We start from the raw sequence: 19,410 nt of genomic DNA, 5'->3' as shown, positions 1-19,410 counted from the left end.
CATAATAATATACATTACAGCAGCATTATCAAAATGAACAAAACAATATTTTACAGCACGAAATGTTTACTATAAAAACAAACATAATAGCACGAACTAAGCGCTAGTTAATAATATTAAATAGCAAAGTATTAGCGCTATAATAGGTCAATCTATCATAACGCGTAAAAACTACTATGGTAGGAGGGGGTATACTATAGCTCCTCATTATACAGCGTTTTCAAATGCGCTATAAAAACCTTTTAGTAACACTTTCCGTGTGATAGTAATGTCCATATTTCTTGTAGTGTTTTCTGAATGAAACACAAAATTATGGCTTAGGTTATATATATTTTCAATTAAAAGAGAAATTTTATTATAAATGAACTTTTTGTGGACCGATCGAGGTGAAGAAGACAAAATTAACAACAAACATGAACACAGAACACCTAAAATGAGACGAAATAAAAGATCACAATGTCTTATCACAGTTTCAATATTTTAAGCGAAATGCTGGAAAAGTGTAAGTGACTTAATCATTAATACCATCACATGTATAAGAAAAGGGGCACCAAAAAAAAATTGTAAGTTAAAGAAGCACAAAAAAAAAATAATTTGTAAGTTAAAAGCATAAAAAATTTGTAAACTAGAAAAGACACAAAAAAATATTATATAAACTAAAGAGACCAAAAAAAAATATAGTAAGTTTTTAAATAGATTTTTGAGCATTTTTTTTTTCCCAATGTAATATGTTTAAGCCGGTACTAAAAGTACTAAGTTTAACATAACTCATGTTCTTGTCGAAAAGTTTAACATAACTCATGTTCTTGTCGAAGACCTTTTGATTCAAAACACCGTTTCCTATTTCATTTTCAACCAAACATAACCTGAAATTTGAAATCTTACTTGTATTTAGCGATTTGCAAACGTCAGGTATATTAGCCAAGACTTTGATTGGTGATGCAAAGAGCAAGAGAGTAACTAAAGTTATTAACCGAACCACATACATTTTTGTTTTTGGAATTTATGTTTTAAGATTTTAATATGAATGTATAGGATCATATTTACCATCATTTTCAAATTTTTATTAGAATCCTAAAAATTATTGTTTTTTTCTGCTGTAAATTTTCTGGACGACACCCCTGAATCCTGAAACCCCCTAAACCGCATATTTTTCAGTGAATTAGGGCATATATGCTAAGGTACCAATTTATAGTTGCTTCCAAATTGAAATCATAATTCACATGCACATAAAAACTAGAAAACATTCTTTTTATTTTATTGGAAATGAGAATAGCATATATATTATATATATATGTATTGTATATGTAGAAAGAAGAAAAGAAAAATCAAACTCTGCAATTAAAAGTGCAGAGGCATTGCTTGCTCGATGGCATGCACGTGCCTTTTCCATTCTTGTACTTCGCACTGCATACAGTGACACACCAATCGGCTACACATGGTCCTTGTAATTGAATATATTCATGACACAGTTCTTGTCCTTGCGTCTCCTTTACTACCACCAACGGCCCTGATACAAATATTTAAATATAATCTCAAATTTTCTGTTATAAAATAAAAGACAATAATAAGAAGAATACTATCAAATAAAGGAGAAGTCATGTGAAAATACGTAATATGAAGTCTTATTTTAAAATATTAATCAGCATAATATGTAAGTGTGAATCAAACCTAGAACGAGAAAGACCATGAAGATAGCAATAACAAGAGTTTTAGACATCTTTGTTGATATAGTTGAATTGAAAACTTCAAAATTAACAGTTATGGGTGTGATAGTAAGGTACACGTAAAGACCATTTATATAAAAAATTAGATGCATGTGACTAAATGACTACCGATCAGAATAAATCATAGGATTTTTTTTTGAAAATTGACTACAAGTGGTCAAAACATATAAGAATGTTTCTTAAAAACCAGATAAGAATGTCATTAAGCAGTCAACAAAGGATTAAATGCATAAGTTTCTTAAGTACATTAATTCAAACTTTTTATAATAAATTGTTTTTTATTTAAATTTTAAATAATAATGAAATAAGGTAACCAATCAGTTTATTTTTTTTTGTTTGTTTTGGACAAAAGAGGGTAACCAATCAGTTAAGGCCATCTATAGATACTCATTTAACAACTGCTCTTTAAAAAAAATGAATGGTTAGTTTTCTATTGTAATTCTAGAAAAGAGTGGTGGGTGTTATTTTAGCAATTGTAGGTTATAACCCTTTTTAAGTGAAATGGTTATGCATTAACAAATATATGTATATTTTTTACTATATACAGAGATTAGATGCATGTGACTAAAATAAATTAAGATTAAATAACCATATATATACACATGAAGACCATATATATAAAAAAAATTAGATGCATGTGACTAAATGAATAAAAATTAATAGAAAACAGATTTTGTAAATGACTAAATATAATTTAAATGACTAAAATTTAAAAGAAAATTAGATTCTGTAAATAACTAAAGATCAAATAAATCACAGAAAAGATTTTTGAAAATTGACTACAAATGGTCAAAACATATAAGAATGTTTCTTTAAAAAAAACAGATAAGAATGTCATTAAACAGTCAACAAAGGATTAAATGCATAAGTCTCAGTACATTAATTCAAACTTTTTATAATAAATCATTTTTATTTAATTTTTAAATAATAATGAAATAAAGTAACCAATCAGTTTTTTTTTTTTTTTTGGACAAAAGAAAGTTGGACAAAATAAGGTAATCAATCAGGCCATCTATACAATAATCGGAATGTTGGTGTCGAGCGATACCCAACCATCCACAAGGTTCACGGGCGTTAGATAAAGTAAACGAATACTGATTTTGATTCATTAACCACCACGACTGTCAGTATATTTATATACCTGTCACGTACAAGATGATAATCTTGACTTTTTTTTCTTGTATGAATCTTAATTGGTCCAATTTGAACTTTTTTTTTCTTCTATAATATATAGTGTGTCGTTTTGAGAAGAAGTTGAAGTACAAAAAAGACCAAGGCCAAGATAAAGAAGTTATTGTTAAAACAAAACACATTTTAGATTGCACTCGTTTTTAATATAAATAAATCGTGTAAAAAAGTATCTATTGTTGATAAATATTGTCAGCTCGAGCTCTTACTAAACCATAATTGTAATTACTCGAGAAAATTTAACTTTCTTCGTTTCTCCATGAGTAGTTTTTTTTTCGAAAAAGGCTTTGCATGAGTCGGTTGTTCAATGAATCAAAGAGATTCCATAAGTGTTTCATGTTTTTAGAGGATTGCAATTATCATTGTTTCACTTTCAAACATATGCACTCATTTCTTTAGCTTATCCAAAATGTCTTTGAAACACTATTGTTTTGACCAAATTGGTGGTGGTCTCATACAACAGAATTGGTTCTCTTGTACCTTGAATTGATCAGTTCCCATTTGGTATATGATAACTCCCGCAGTTCACCAAAGAAAAAAAAACACTTACATATGTTGTGTTAAATAAACTAAACGATACGACTCTCTTTTACCAGTTAAATGAGAAGCAAACTGGATAAAACAGAAACCACCGGATAAAGCAGCGGCGTCAATAATTATAAACATAAGATGCAAAATTACAGACGTGTGGTGCAACACCTAAAACGAACAATGCCTTCATAGATTTTCGAAACACTAACCTAACTAGAAAAAAGAAGGTGGAAAAATTGTCGATGTCACTGCTACACAATTACGAAGATGCATTTTATATAGAGCTGATGTCTGATGATCTGATGTTGTTAGGTCTAAATGCCGTTTTGATGATCCAATGGTTGGGGATAATGCCATTATTTTGAAACTAAGTCCGATATATAATGGTAGGAGGATTGGAGATGGACCAAAATCGAACTGTCGAAATGACTAGCCAAGATTGAATGGTTGAGATTAATGAAAAAATATCTAGAAAATTATAGATAATTGTCAATATGTTTAATATAAAAGTACACCATTATTTATAAATGTATGATGTACTGTTATATTTATTTTAGATTAGAAAGCTAGTCATTAACAATATTTTGGCATGTGTCAAATTTTCAGTTTAAAGTTTTGACATTTGTAAAAATTAATTTGAATATTTTTAAATGTATTCAAATATTATAAAAAAAGAAAAAATTTAGTAACATTACACATTACAAACATGTTTCTATCATCCAAGAAGCGATACCAAATTTGTATTGAGCATCAGAGTTAAGATTGATACTCGCTCCGTTTTAAATTAGTTGTCGTTTAAGTTTTTTTTTATACAAATCAAGAAAACAACTCAATTTTCTATTTTACCCTTTCTTTAATACATTTTCTAATTTTTTTATTGGTCAAAGCATAAAATATTTTTATCAAACATATGCATTAGAAATCTAAAACGACAAGTATTGGAAAACAAAATTTTTACTTTATAATGACAACTAAAAGAAACAGGAGGGAGTATTAATTTGTAAGCAGTTTACCATCAGGCTTAGTAATAATTAATTATAAAAAAGTACAATAAATTATGTTACTAAAATATGTGAGAAATTACTGTGTAAATGAAATTCACAAAATAACTTTTTTTGTAAAATTTGGTAATATTCTGAATAATGGTAAATAGTTCGAACATTTGGTGATTGACAATTTAAAATTACTAGATTTCTGTAAGAAATATTAATAATCACTATAATATATATATAAATATATATGTAAATTATTAGTTTATTATGATAAAAAGGTAAATAACTCTAATTACTAACAAAAATACTCTCTATTTTTTTTTTTCAACCAAATATTAAATTAGAAGATAACTCCAGGATTGATTGCCCAAACCGGAAGATAAGAGTTTATGATTCTGAGACTAAAGATCTCAAAGAACGAGCAAGACAATCTGCTCTCACATTTGACGTACGCTGGATCCTGGTAAGAGTGAAGGCGGAGAGAGATGATCTGAAATAGCTGAAATCCTCTAGCAGATTGGAGAAGGCGGGGCCATTCATCTGGGGACTGTACCATCACCACTAACTTTGCACAATCCGTCTCATAATTTTGACAATTAACACCAACATTCAGGAGAGACTCCATAGCCCAAATCAACGCTTGCAACTCCGAATGAAGGGGTGAAGGGCTTCGTCTAAGGCAACATGCTCCCAAAAGTAGCGTCGTATTTTCACCATTGCAGTACCACCAACCCAACCCCATAAAACGATCTGAACCCTTCCATTATCCATCAACCTGACATCGGGAAGAGGGTCTCGGTGCTTCCGAGAATTTCAGAGGATTCAAGACTCCCGCGGAGAAGGACTTGGCCTCCTCCCACAACAATTTTTCACTAGTTTCCTGATTAATAACATCGATTGGCCTGCTTCCGTTCCCTGGAAAACTTTTTTATTCCTATCATTCCAAATTGACCATAAAATCCAAGGTAGACGGAAACAAATGTCCGAAACACCCGACTGAGATGACGCCCACCAGAATATAAAATCTAAATTCGAGTACACTGAGTCATAGGGGAAACCATCGGGAAGTAGTAATACCAGAGACAACTCCCAGATTCTATGCAAATGAGGGAACTCGAAAAGAGCATGATTTGTAGTTTCAACCGCAGAATCACATCGTATACGGAGGGTATCACACTGTACACCCCGATGAGCAAGTCGTTCCAGCACTGGAAGGGAACCGGAAGCTATCTGCCAGAAGAAATGTTGAATATTCGGGGGAACTTCAAGTTTCCAGACTTGTGCCCTAAGGGCCATACACGTCGGTCCATACTCAACTTCTTTAATTAAATCTTGTGCATGCCGATAACCAGATTTGACCGAATATTTCCCTGATTTGTATAATGCATATTTAATCTATCTAGTTTAAAGGATTTACTGCCCGTCATACTCTGAATAATCAGAATTTTCTCTGGATCCATGAACTCCTCCAGAATAGGAAGATGCCATTCCTTGGTGATTGGGTTAATCAAATGGTTAACCATTGAATAAGGGTGTAACACTCTCCCTCGACCAGTAGCTGGCCTTGGTTGGTTATCCGGTATCCAAGGGTCTCTCCATACAGAAGTATTACAACCAGAGCCTACCACCACTCTTGCCCCTTGTTTCACCAAACCTTTTGTTGAGTAAATACTTCGTCAAGCGAACGATGGAGAGTATGGTTTTTTGGCCATTAGGGGATGTTTATTCCTAAAATATCTACCTCGCATTACCCTAGCCATTAAAGAATGTCGGATAGTGAATTAACTGTCAATACTGCTTACTAGCATCGTGTCATTAAACTTCTTTGGAGAACGAAAACCCAAACCTCCTTCACAGTTATCCTTACACATTTTATCCCAAGCTTACCCAGTGCAAGCCATGTGCCTTATCGTTAGACTTCCACCAAAACCGTGCAATCGCACTTGTTAATTTAGACATCAGATTGCCTCCGACAGTTTATAACATGACATAACATGATTTGGGAGGGCCAACGCAACTGATTTAATCATAACTTCCTTGCCACCTTTCGATATATATTTTTTGCAGACCAGCCATTTGCATGATCATCAAAATGATCGTTAACATAACTGAAAACCTTAGTTCTCGAGCCCGGTAGATTTTCAGGAATACCCAAATAAGAACCCATACCTCTTCCGTAGAAATACCAATAACAGATATACACTAGTAAAATTTACTCACATAGCCACGGCTTGTCCACAAAATTTCCATGGCTAAAAAAAAGAACCACATATCATATAATTAATAAATCAACTATTACAAAAAATAACAATTAAATAAAATAATTTGCTGTAAAATATATTAGGTTATATAATTTACTACAATTTGGAGGGAGTGAAGTTTTGGGGATAGTGGAAAAATTTGAGCCTTACCGCCTAAATAATTTGGGTTTGTGGAGAGAGGTAAAAAACTTGTATTTTTTTGGCTAAGTGTTTTTCTTCAGTCTTCCTCTTCTCTTTCATTTCCCTAAGGGCATCTCCAACCCCACTCTATTTTAGAGTCAAAACTCTATTATAGAGCAACATTTGATCTAACCCTACTCTATATTTTACTCTAAAATAGAGAAAATGATAGGATTGCTCTATATATAGAGCAACTCTATTTTCACCTCTATTTTTTTACACTAACTCTATTTTTAACTCTAAAATAGAGTAATACATTGGAGAAAAACAATGCTCTATTTTAGAGTTGCTCTATTTTATAGGAAAAAATAGAGTAACACATTGGAGATGGTCTAAGTGTTTCTCTCCTCTTCCACTAACCTAAGTTCTCTCGTCTAAATCTCACAACACCGCTACTTCTGAAACGACTGCACCCAGATTCCTAATCCTCACACAGGATCTACGGGAAACGATCTCACCGGAACCCCATAATTCCGACGAGACAACCAGCGTAGAAATCGCTCATTACAAAAACTCTCACAAACATACCAAACCCCACCTCATCTAGTTACTGAGTTGCACAACCAACCATCTCTAGCAACTGAGTAACAAGAGAGGTGAGCTGGAATATTTGATTTCGTCCAGCCACGGACAACACTTCTCCACAAATACTCCAATTCACTATCGACTCCTATAGTACCCCCGATGCCCACGACATCACTTCCGTTGATCTCTCCTCATCGAAACCTAACTCCAGCTGTCCTCCTAGGACCCAAACACACAACAACATGTTGGTGTCGACCGACACCCCAACCTTACCATGAAGACGTTTATACCAGACCATACTACAAACACTTGACTACAACACAAATCAACCGCTAATTTCATAATCCCACCATTAGATATGAAGCCTATAGCACCACGAAGGTTCCCACCAAATTTCAGCCAAATAGGATTCTGTTTTCTCCTCCAAACGTTGCTCCTAAGTAGCCATCACGAACCAGTCTGCGCAGTCCATCTGCGGGTGTTGGTGTCGACCGACACCACAATGATGTCGAACGACACCAACCCAGAAAACACGATCCGAGCCTCCCTTCAAGCTCCTTCTCGTCGCAAATCCCTAATACCTCAAGCCCATATTTGATGTAAAGTCTCAAAGATTTTTGGGGTTTTGATTTATGGTTGTTTCTCGGCTGAATTTGCTTCAACTAGTTATAATTTACCTTGATTTGAAAGCTTATTATAAAATCAGTTACAACCCCTCATGTATTTCTAACTATTAATAAGTTTGTTTCTTCTCTAACCATGGTCTTTTAACAACTATAGATGACATCACAAAGCAAAAACGTTACCCTTGAGGCACTAATGAATGTACCAGCAAGGCGAGACCAACCACGACTCCATCCTTAGAAGCTCAACGGAGCTTTATGGTATGGTTTTGCACTTATTAAAAGTTCACAGTTACACTTACACATTTAGAAAACACTATTGTTACAATTTTGTCAATAAATCCATTCGAACAACTTGACAGAGCAATTTCATGGGACCTTGGTGGAATTGGTCCACAGTTCCTCATAACAAAAAGAATGAGTGGTTGCAGGATTTTGTGGTCAGTGTTTGTTTTTGTTATTATTTTGTGATTGTTTGATTTATCTTTATATACATCATCTAACTAACATATTTGTTTCTATTGTAGCAAAAGTATTATTGGGATAAGGTGCACCAGGATTTAGTACATAGCAATTCGATGACTGAGGTTATGGATTTGGTTCGTGATCGGATCAGAAAAAAAGGGACAACCAGACTGCATCATCTGCTCCACTTCCTTCTAATACGCATCTCATCAACAAAACATTTCTGGAGGTTAGTTCAGTTGCCTTAATCTTCTGGATTTTGGGTTTAGTTGCAGCTGAAGAGTTTATCATATCTTATATTTTTCTAACACTAAACTTAATAATTTTGTCCAGATAAATAATCCAAAAAAGGACGTATTTACGAAATGAGCAGCGCTCAAGATAAGGATGTCGGTCCAAACAAGACTTCACATCTTGCTTGCAATCTTGACATGTATATGTGGTTATCTAGCTTATAGACTAATGTAGCAGCTGTTAAAGTAGATACGACAATGCTGAAAGAAGATGTGATGAAGCTCAACGCTGACTTGAAGCTGGTAAGGGAATGTGCAACATCAATGCAAGCTTCTACACATGTGATTCTAAGGAGTATTGGTATTGATCCCATTCATAACTCACCAAAGGATCAGACCCTCAAGTTCTCCTGTCATGGTTAGTGAATCCGTCCCTGCTTCCACTCCTCTACAACCTCAGAACAATAATGAGGAATGATATGATTATGTAACACATGACTTGACTTATGTTTTGGTATTTTATTTCGGTATTTTGTTGTGTTTTGGATTTAAAAACATGTCTCGATGCCTTTTGTAAAACAATAATATTTGGATTATATATATGTTCAGTCTTTATTTTCGATTTTGCATTATTTTTTTTAATGCAATTTTGTTCTGCTCATTTAACAAATTTCCACACGGGATTGCTTACCACTACCGATGGAAAAACTACGATAAAATTCATGGCTCCTTTGCAAATTACCCACTGACCAACCACGATTCATGTTGTGGCTATAGAAACCACGGAAAACCAAGACAAATTCCATGACTACTTACCCACGAATATGGTTGTGGCTAGACCGTGGTTAAATAGTCACAGATACGTTCGTCGTAAGTCATAGCTAATATAACCACGGAAAGCCACAGATTTTCACAGACACAACGCTATAGCCATGGAGTTAGTCTGTAGCAAGTCGTGGCTAATAAGTGTTATAGCCACGGATTATAGGTTACATCCACAAAAATTTCCGTGGTTATACCATTTTTTTTACTAGTGGATTTTAACTGGGTTCGTATGTTAGAGGGGAGACTCTTACCAAACATGATAGAAGACTTCTCCAGGTTAACCTCTTGCCCTGAAGCATTCCTGTAATTTCCTATTATCTTAATAATTGTTTTGCATTATATCCCCTCTGCTTTACAAAAGAACATATTATCATCTGCAAACAACAAATGCGAAATGGTGGGACAATCTCAAGCTAGAATGATACCCATAAATTTATTCTCCCGTTCAGCCTTTTTACAGGAGCCTCTTGCAAAGCCGCCTTCAGCGAAGAAATAAGCGAAGGCCAATACAAATGTTATTTTTTCACCACCAAGAAATGGAATTCCGAAAATTCACGAAGATCGGTATCCGAAATTTTTTTGTACGGTTCCACTCTGACTCTACTGCCCCTGTTAGTCCATCCTTCCCTAACCAATGCTTATCAAACCAAAACTGCATATTCCCTCTCATAACTGTTTTTAGACAAGTCCCTAAAATTGGAGAATGATCGAAACCAATCATCTCCAAATATTCTACCTTTAAACGAGGGAAAAAACAATGCCAATCTTCTTTTTCTAACCCACGATCTAAACGACATCGAACCACCTGGTTATTACAGTGATTACCTCTCCATGATAATTGTTCACCATAGCAAGGGAATTCTAATATACCACAATGTCGAAGCATTGATTGAAATGGCACAAAGGAAGACGTTGATATCAACACACCACCCTTTTTTTCATGATTACCAACAAGTTCATTAAAATCACCGATCATAAACCAAAGATCAATACGGAAAGAACCAATATCTACTAACTTATCCCACACCTACTGTAAATGTTGGGATATAGGACCACCATAAACAAAAGATAAAAAGACCATTTGTTGCCCAATAAATGCTTGAGTATCAATAATACGATCACTATCATATAGAATTGAAATTTTTTATTTCATCCATAAAAAATAGAGCTAAACCGCCCCTGGACCCACGAGGTTCAACGGTATACAATTTATTATAACCAAACTTATTCTAAAATTTCTGTAAATAAGAAAAACATTTTTCTGTTTCTGATAAAAATTAAATGTCGGGTCGATGCTTCTTCCACAAATCTCCCAAATACTCCTCTGTCAGGTCAGTCCCTATGCCCTGACATTTCCAACTTAGAACCTTCAAATTTAAGCCAGTGGTTTCAGGAGAGCCACCATCTCTTTCTTGACTTGACGACCACCTCCAGATGGTTTACCGCTCATAGTGTTGTTCCCCTGTTTCCCCATCACCTTCTGTTTGTTGCCTTCACCTGCAGATTTAGACAGGGCCTTAAAAAGTAAATGTTTCCCCGGAGAAGGCAAAGGCAAAGCAATTCTCCTAGAGTTATTAACACCTTTTTTTAACGTGAACACCTTTTTTCCCTAAATTTACATCACCCATAGCATTGCTAACTGCGCCCATAACCAGCTCAAACAGGAGAGAAGAAGAAAAAATACCTTGCAGAGTATCATCTGCAACACCATGAGACTTTAGAGGATCTTCCCCCTTACCCGAGTCAGATTCCACATTCACCATAAGATCACCATCCGGATACTTTCCCTCCTCAAGCAAATCATCTGTTTCTTCCTCAAAATTCGAAACCACCAAGGCCTTACCATCCCCTGCCTCTTGAGAAGCCTCCAAGTCCAAGTCCATCTTGGAACCACTCAACTATGCAGCCACCGAAACCTCACAGCCATTATCCGGAAGCCTCCTCTCACTATTAGTGTTCTTAACCTTATACAAGAAGCTCTCGGACCACCACCCTTTCTATTAAGATGAAAGGTAGCACCGTGACCAAGAAGCTCCCCACTAACGGACTGTAATCCTCTCGTTCCCCAGACTCGCTAGTCTCAGCCCATAGTGCCTCGCTTGACCCCAAGACGGGCCCTGATATTTCTCATGTTGACGAGAACTGAAACCACCAAAATCACCAGCCCCAACACTCGGCTTCTCCCAACCACCGTCACTGTGAGAGGACCCTTGTTTAGCCACAGATTGCTGTCTCTGTCCTCCCCTCTTGTCATTCTGGTTTTCCCCTACATGATCTCCCACCACCTTGTGTAACTCTGGACAAACACACACCTCATGAGTTAGACCCATCAGTTTCTCATAATCCAAAGTAACAACAACCTCATTGCCAGTATCAAAAGGCACAATCAACTAAAATAAGAGAGGATTGAAGCCATTAACCGTAACACAAATGCTTCCGACTCCTCATCAATCTCACGAAGAATACCAATCTTCTTGCCAATTGCTTGTAAAGTAACCATCTCCCATAGATGCATAGGAATCCCAACAACTTTCACCCAAAAATTGATAGCCGAAAGGGTAAGTAGAAGAAATAATCGGCTCCCACTTGACCAACGAGATTATTCAACCATCAAAATGATATGGCCCATTCTGCAAAACCGCCTGAAGATCAGCCTCATCTTCAAAGTAGAACTGAAAAAGACTTTATCCCAAGTCTGCTCTCACCACTTTATCCTCAAATTTCTATATCTTAGGGAGGTTGGCTACTAGGGATTCCATCCTTTGGACAGAAGGATTCCTCCACCACCCAATAAGAGTCAAATAGAACTGCTGAATCCTCTGAGCCAAGATAGTGTTGGAGACCTTTACCGTTTCAGTACGCATCAGAGAGGCCTTGCTCCTGTTAAGTGCCAGTTAAGCCATGTTAGACAAAGAGCACAGCAACCGCAACGACAAAAGGAATCTGTGGGAAAAGAGAAGAGCACCAGTCAGACCACAATTGTCAAAAACAATCCAACTGCAGAAAGATGTGAATAATATACACCATAGCATCACAAGTACCCAAATAAATAACCCTTTGGCCACCCAAAATCCATAATTAAAAAGGCAAGATATGCAGATCACTACACATCCAGAAACAAGCACTATGATCGAATCCGTGAGGATCTCTGAATCAAAAATTCCTAAGGAATAATAACCACAGTTTCCATGTAACGACCGCACCCGGATTCTCAATCCTCACACAGGATCCACGGGAAAAAATCTCATCGGAACCCCATAATTTCCACAAGATAATCGATGTAGAAATCACTCCTTACGAAAACTCTCACAAATACACCAAACCCCACCTCATCTAGTTACTGAGTCGCAAAACCAACCACCCATAGCAACCAAGTAACAAGAGAGGTAGACTAGAATATTTGATTCGTCCAGTCACTGACAACACTTCCCCACGAATACTCCAATTCACTATCAACTCCTCTAGTGTCGAACGACACCTCCACCTAGTGTCGAACATCACTCTCCTAGTGTTGGTTAACACCAACTCCCACGGCATCACTTTCGTCGATCTCCCCTTATCCAGACCTAACTCCATCTGTCCTCCTATGATTCAAAGACACAACAACATGCTGGTGTCGTTCGATACCCCAACCTTATCACAAAACCGTATATGCCAGACCACAATACAAATACTTATTAAATCACAAACCAACCGTTTGATTCACAAACCCACCGTTGGATATGAAGATTATAGCACCACGAAGTTACCTACCAAATTGCATCCAAATCGGACTCCGTTTCATCCTCCAAACATTTCCCCGAAGTAGCCATCTTGAACTAGTTCACACTATCCGAGGGTGTTGGTGTCGACCGACACCACCATGGTGTCGAACGACACCAAGCCTACAACCAAGATTTAGGCTTCTCCTTCAGCCCTTTTTGACCGTAAAACTCTAACTCTCCATAATACTCGCTTCCCATACGAATAATCACAAACAAAATATCCTCACAAGGCAACAACCAAGGAAAACAACCCATGGATTGTTCTCAATCCATCTTACCCATCACAAATCCATCACAATCATTCCAAAACCCAATATAAGCCTAACATCAACCACTTACCTTGGTTTAGGGATGAAATATGAGGAAGGCGCAACACCTCACCATCAGCAGTGCTTCCTTGTCCTCCTCCATGCCACAACATCACCACTCCCCTTCAATTCCCATCCCCAAAACCATCTCCTCACCTCCCTCACATCCATAGATACCCAAAACTATCTTCTCTTCTCTAGGGCAGGAAAACGGCTGGGAAGGGAACCCCTCACCTGAAGAAAGCGTTCTCTTTTTATAGGGAAAGTTTAGGTTTTTCCTAAAACCGCTAAACCACACTCGACTAGAGATTAACCAAAACCGCAACCTATAAACCAATGGTGTTGAGCGACCCATCCTTAGTGTTGGTCGACACCAAGCTTCAAAAACCGGAACTTGGTTCACATGCGTTACATTCCATAAGCAACATACCAGAGAATCTGCACTCTGATACCCTCGACCACTGACCAAATTAGAGGACCAATAAAATCTCGATCCAATGGTACAAAACCAGCCAAAAATTCCAAAATCATGAATCGGATCATTACAATTCCAAAAACAACCACGAGAATCGAATCTCTAAGGATCCCGAAATCAAAAAATCATAAATAAAAGCAACAACAAATCCCATAACCACCAAAACATCGGATCCTCGCCTTGATATCCTCAACGACGAACTTTATTCGTGCAAAAAGCAGATCCCGACACAGAGAGGAAAGCCCAACCGAGATCTCCATAATCTTAAATCGGATCATCCTGATCCCCAAATCACTGCCCATCGAATCAATCAGATACCGCCAGATAAGATCCGATACAACCAAACCTCTCCTTTTGGCGACAAAACCACACACCTCCGGAGATAAACTTCCGGTCCATCTCCGAAACCAAATACCCACTGGAAAATGCGAGAGACCATCTCCCGTCCTCCATCATCGAAAAAACACATTGCAAATCTAGAACCACTCGCCATCGCCGTCGCACTTCATTTAAAAAAAAATACTCTCAATTTTTCTTAAGAGTTTTTGGATACTATTTTCGTACTATAGATGTTTAGTTTAAATTTTATTTTAAAATAGATATTCCTGCCACCAGATGTGTCATTAAATAATATGTCTCTATATTAGTAAAAGAGAAGTACAAAATGATTTCCGGGTTGATTCAAAATTAAAAAAATCATCGAAATCAACAAAATCGGATCCAGACAAGAAATATTCGCGGCATACATAATGGGTTATCAGGGGTTATATTATCTGCTTATATCTAGGATCGAAAAAAACTGTTTTCAAAAGGGCATTAGTTTCGGAACATTCCCCTACACGTTTTTGCGTTTTAGGAAAATCAATTATGAACAAAGATATTAATCTTCAACAAATATCTAGATTACCAAACTGATCCTAAATTTGAGTCACCTACAAATATGTAGATTACCAAACTGATCCTAAATTTTAGTTACCTGATTAATTTCCAAATCAAAAATCTCATAAAATACTATCCTAAACTAACAAACCCCACAAATAATTAATTCGAAGATTTGATTACCGATCAATTATGCCATATACTCCTGAAATTTAAAGAGGATATTTTAAATTTAAAGAGAATATACCTTAAAACTATCCTAGTCGAGTAACCGATATACATCTACCTATAAATTCGTGTTAGTCATCTAGGTTGAACTCATCATACCCTTCTCCAATTTCTTTGCTTCATTTTTCCATTATTCTTGACAAATGGCGGTCATTTTTCCAATCACAGATTTAACACAAAGCTCCATGGTACCTTTAGTTGTGTCGAAGGTAATAACAAGCTGCTGAAAAGTAGAAACCACGGTAATGATTTGAAAGATATTGGAAGCCACCGCATGTGTTCCATTTCTCTTCTTTTGTTGCGGCAGTTTCAATGGCTTCTCCGCTTCCAAATCCTGAAAGCTCATCTTTTGATAGAGAGTGAAGCTAAAAATTCAAGGGTTAAAGAGAGAAATTCATAATTAATCGATGAGAATCTGCCAAACGTTCTTGATTATAGAGCAATTTCTTGATTATGTTTGAAGAAAATAGCAAAAAAAAAGAACTCTAAGAGCATCTCTAATCCATCTCTATTTGTTTTCTCTATAAATAGAAAAAAATATAGCAATCTATTTTAGAGGTAAGTTTGCTCTAACCCACCTCTATTTTCACTCTAAAATAGAGATTGCTATATTTTCCTCTATCCAATGGTTTTCCCTATTTTTTCCTCTATAATTGGAAAACTCTCTGATATAGGCAATTTTGCTCCAACACACATCTATTCTCACCTCTAATATAGAGATTGTTATTTTTTTCTCTATATATAGAGAAACTTTATTTTTTTCCTCTATAAATAGAGGAAAATATAGCAATCTCTATTTTAGAGGTGAGAATAGATAAAGGTGGATTGGAACAAATTTACCTCTAAAATAGATTGCTATATTTTCTTCTATTTATAGAGGGAAAAAATAGTGATGGATTGAAGATGCTCTTAGACCATCTCCAATGGTTATCTCTATTTTCTTCTCTAAAATTGAAAAACTTTATAATATAGGTGAGTTTTACTCCAACCCACCTCTATTCTTACCTTACTATTTTTTTCTGTATATATAGAGAAACTCTATTTTTTTCTATAAATAGAAAAAAATATAACAATCTCTATTTTAGATGTGGGAATAGAGATGAGTTTAGGAAAATAGATTGCTATGAGTATAAAGATGCGTTTAAGAAAATAGATTGCTATATTTATAGTGAAAAAAATAGTGATGGTTTGGAGATGCTATAAGAGAGATACTGTTGCATAAAAGACACGTTGGGGCGAGGGTAAGAAGTAAACGAAGGACATGCGTTTATCTGAGAATTTATTGCCTTCTGGCACACTTTATTTTAAATGTATATTTCAAATAATAAAATATTAGATTGTTGTATGTACATTGCAGATTTTAAGGAAATAATATGAAGTCAACAAAATTTTGAACCCCTTAAATCATGATGATTATGATGATATATACGTATAGTGAAAAGAAAATTACATGATTTAAGGAGTGCAAAATTTTCTAATTGTTAGTGATGATTACATTTATACGGTTAATGATGATTACATGAGTATAAAATTTTCTTTTACGAAACACATAATAATTATAGATTTTGATTCTGTTTTTTTATTGATCCTTTTTACGATCAAATCACATCCTAACTATTCTTACTAATAAAACTGATATCTAAATCTCTATGAGAGATTATAAGAAAATATATTTTAAAATTTGTGGTATATCTAAATATTACTAACTTGTCTAAATAAATAGGAAGAAAGGGTTCTTTAAAGAAAGGAGAGACCATAATGATCACATGATAAAAAAAACAATTAATGTAATAATTTTTTACTTTTTTTAAAACTTCAATTCTAAATCTTAAACATATTTTATTGAGCATATCATACTGCTAATTATAGTGTATATTTTATCCAACAAATTTTTATATTCAAGTGATATCACAAATAAAATTTTACCTGTTTGTTTTTTAATAATAATAATATATAACTAAGCATCTCATACTACTTAATTAAACCAACCAAACCACAATTCCTCATTAAACCAGCAAATACCATAAAGCACAGCGGAAATATACCAATAATACAAAACCAACACACATCAATACAATAACACTCCTAACCATCCTATCCAACAACCTAGCACAACTCTATCCAAGGTTCCAACATAAACAATATAACCAACAACACACAAACGAGACCCTAGATCATCTTCCTTCTCATCGCCATGATTCCACATCACATACCTGCACACCACAAACAACAATTGAGATGCGTAAGTATCACAAATACTTAGTGAGGCAATCCTCCCATCTACTGGGCTATACACACAAGCAACTGAGATTCCATTGTTTAACAAACAACAAACAAAACACAACAAACCAGGAAATCACGAATCAAACAAGTTGGTGTCGACCGACACCAGGTAGGTGTCGATCGACACTGGCCCAAACATGGTGTCGATCGACACCAAGTAGACACGTTCAGCTCGAAGCCGATCGTCGAATCTTCGTTCCCAAACATCTCCAATCCGTTCCAAGCTCACCCAAAAGCTTCAGGAACCTATAAGAACCATAACACAACCACCACAAGCAAGAACAACACCACAAAACACAACAAATTAACCACACAAAGGATTCTCAGGCTTAGATAAGCCATGGTCATGCACTCACCTCTTTTGCAGGAACATTCTGACTCAACAACGACGAATCCAACCCTTAGAAGCCTTCTCCTTTGTTCCTAGCACAAGATCTCCACTCCACAGGAACATATCTCACCAAAACAGCTTAGAATCTCCAAAAGCCTCCAAACTCTCAAGAACACCTTTTTTTCTCTTTTCTCTTAGAACGACCAAGACAACCTCTTTTCAGGACCTAGGTCAATTTCAAATTTTTAGTTGAATTTTATAATTTCATACAATATAATAAACTTTAAATAATTTATTTTGAAATATTTTTAAAATATTAAAACTTGATATAAAAGTTAGAAACTATAAACACTTTAATTGATGTGGGATTTTCAAAAATACTCCTTTTCCTATGTCACTTTTTAAAAATACCCTTTAATGTTGGTCATTTTCAAAAATTCCTCTTTTCTATGAATAAAATCACTAAATTCTAAACCCTAAACTCCAAATATTAAACCCTAACCCCTCAAACTATATCCTAAATGTAAAATGAGAACCCAAACCTAAAAAAAAAAATTCTAAAAATTAATTTAACACATTGAAATTATGTAAAATAGGGTAAAAATGAAAATGTTCAAAAAAGAGGGTATTTTTGAAAAGGGGTATCCCAAAAAGGGTATTTTTAACAAATTCTCTTAATGGATTTGTTATAGCAATGTCAATAATATGTTACTATAATATGAAAGAATTTCAAGAAATCAAGTATATTAAAACAAAAAGTATAACAATATATTACATTACTCATAGTATAATAATTTGCTTTTAAAAAACCAAATTTTCAAAATTATGTCTTATAATGACATTCAGGTCATGATGTGGAATATACATTGTTGAAATAACTTTACATACATAAACTAATACAACATATTAAAATTTTATTTTTAAATATAAAATAGACAAAATTTTGTATAAAATAAAATTTAACCAGTGTTATAGCACGGACACTTATCTAGAATCATTAACAATACAAGTAATATATATCTGTAAATATTTCTTCGCGCTGTAGCGCAGATCTGATCCTAGTTAACTTAATAAATAGAGACAAAATAAGTGAAAAGATAATAAATTATGTGAACCCTTTGAGAAACTTTATGATCTGTATTTCATTTTTTTTTGTTATGGAAAATTAATTATGTAATATTAATACATTAACATAATATGGAAGTTGTTGACAAGTAATAAAAACATAATATGGAAGTTATTGACCAATTTTTTTTTTTTGTTCACTAGCTGTTGACCAATAATAAAAACATATATGGAAGATCGATAAAGAATTATTATCATCTATATATGTATATGTATATAAATATATGCAAACGCATGACCAAGACAATCAACATTAGGCCTGTTTGTTTACATAGTCGCGGCTACCACTTTCGGCGACTGAAAAAATTAACGTGCCGGTGTTTAAAACCCAGACATGAGTCGCCGTTTCTAGAAAAAAAGGAATCATAGCGATCGTTTTAGCTGTCGCCGTTTTTTCTGGCGACATATAAACATACCGGCAACCTCTGTAAAAATAATCCCAACGACAGTTTTTTTATTTATCACCA

The 19,410-nt window shown here is 35.0% G+C and overlaps 2 protein-coding genes and 1 long non-coding RNA gene across 6 annotated transcripts; 1 reads left to right on the top strand and 2 right to left on the bottom strand.

Annotated features, from left to right (window-relative positions):
• Positions 1-5,260: 5,260 nt before the first annotated feature.
• Positions 5,261-5,961, bottom strand: LOC147941244 (uncharacterized). The gene is made up of 2 exons (XM_087458435.1): positions 5,868-5,961; positions 5,261-5,808 (listed from the first exon to the last, which is right to left on the bottom strand). The coding sequence occupies exons 1-2, from the start codon at positions 5,959-5,961 to the stop codon at positions 5,261-5,263; spliced, it is 642 nt and encodes a 213-aa protein (XP_087314561.1).
• Positions 5,962-8,547: 2,586 nt separating this feature from the next.
• LOC147941243 (uncharacterized) lies at positions 8,548-9,347 on the top strand. The gene is made up of 2 exons (XR_015560878.1): positions 8,548-8,721; positions 8,826-9,347. It is a non-coding gene; the product is annotated as an uncharacterized LOC147941243 (long non-coding RNA).
• Positions 9,348-10,674: 1,327 nt separating this feature from the next.
• Positions 10,675-15,841, bottom strand: LOC147941242 (uncharacterized). Of its 4 annotated transcripts, XM_087460165.1 has the most exons (4): positions 15,304-15,702; positions 11,971-12,493; positions 11,235-11,846; positions 10,675-11,047 (listed from the first exon to the last, which is right to left on the bottom strand). In XM_087460165.1, exons 3-4 carry the CDS (start codon positions 11,431-11,433, stop codon positions 10,926-10,928), a joined length of 321 nt encoding a protein of 106 aa, XP_087316291.1. In that variant the 5' UTR covers positions 11,434-11,846; positions 11,971-12,493; positions 15,304-15,702; the 3' UTR covers positions 10,675-10,925. The 4 variants fall into 4 exon arrangements, with proteins under 4 accessions (XP_087316291.1, XP_087316293.1, XP_087316292.1 ...); XM_087460167.1 differs by having other exon boundaries at positions 11,235-12,493; positions 15,397-15,841; XM_087460166.1 differs by having other exon boundaries at positions 11,235-12,430; positions 15,304-15,700.
• Between the last annotated feature and the right edge of the window lie 3,569 nt (positions 15,842-19,410).

The sequence above is a fragment of the Camelina sativa genome, chromosome 7 (assembly GCF_030686135.1).
Source record: "Camelina sativa cultivar CO46 ecotype springtype chromosome 7, ASM3068613v1".
Classification (NCBI taxonomy): domain Eukaryota; kingdom Viridiplantae; phylum Streptophyta; class Magnoliopsida; order Brassicales; family Brassicaceae; genus Camelina; species Camelina sativa.
The sequence above is the reverse complement of the archived record's forward strand: the minus strand, read 5'-3'. Positions and strand labels throughout refer to the sequence as shown.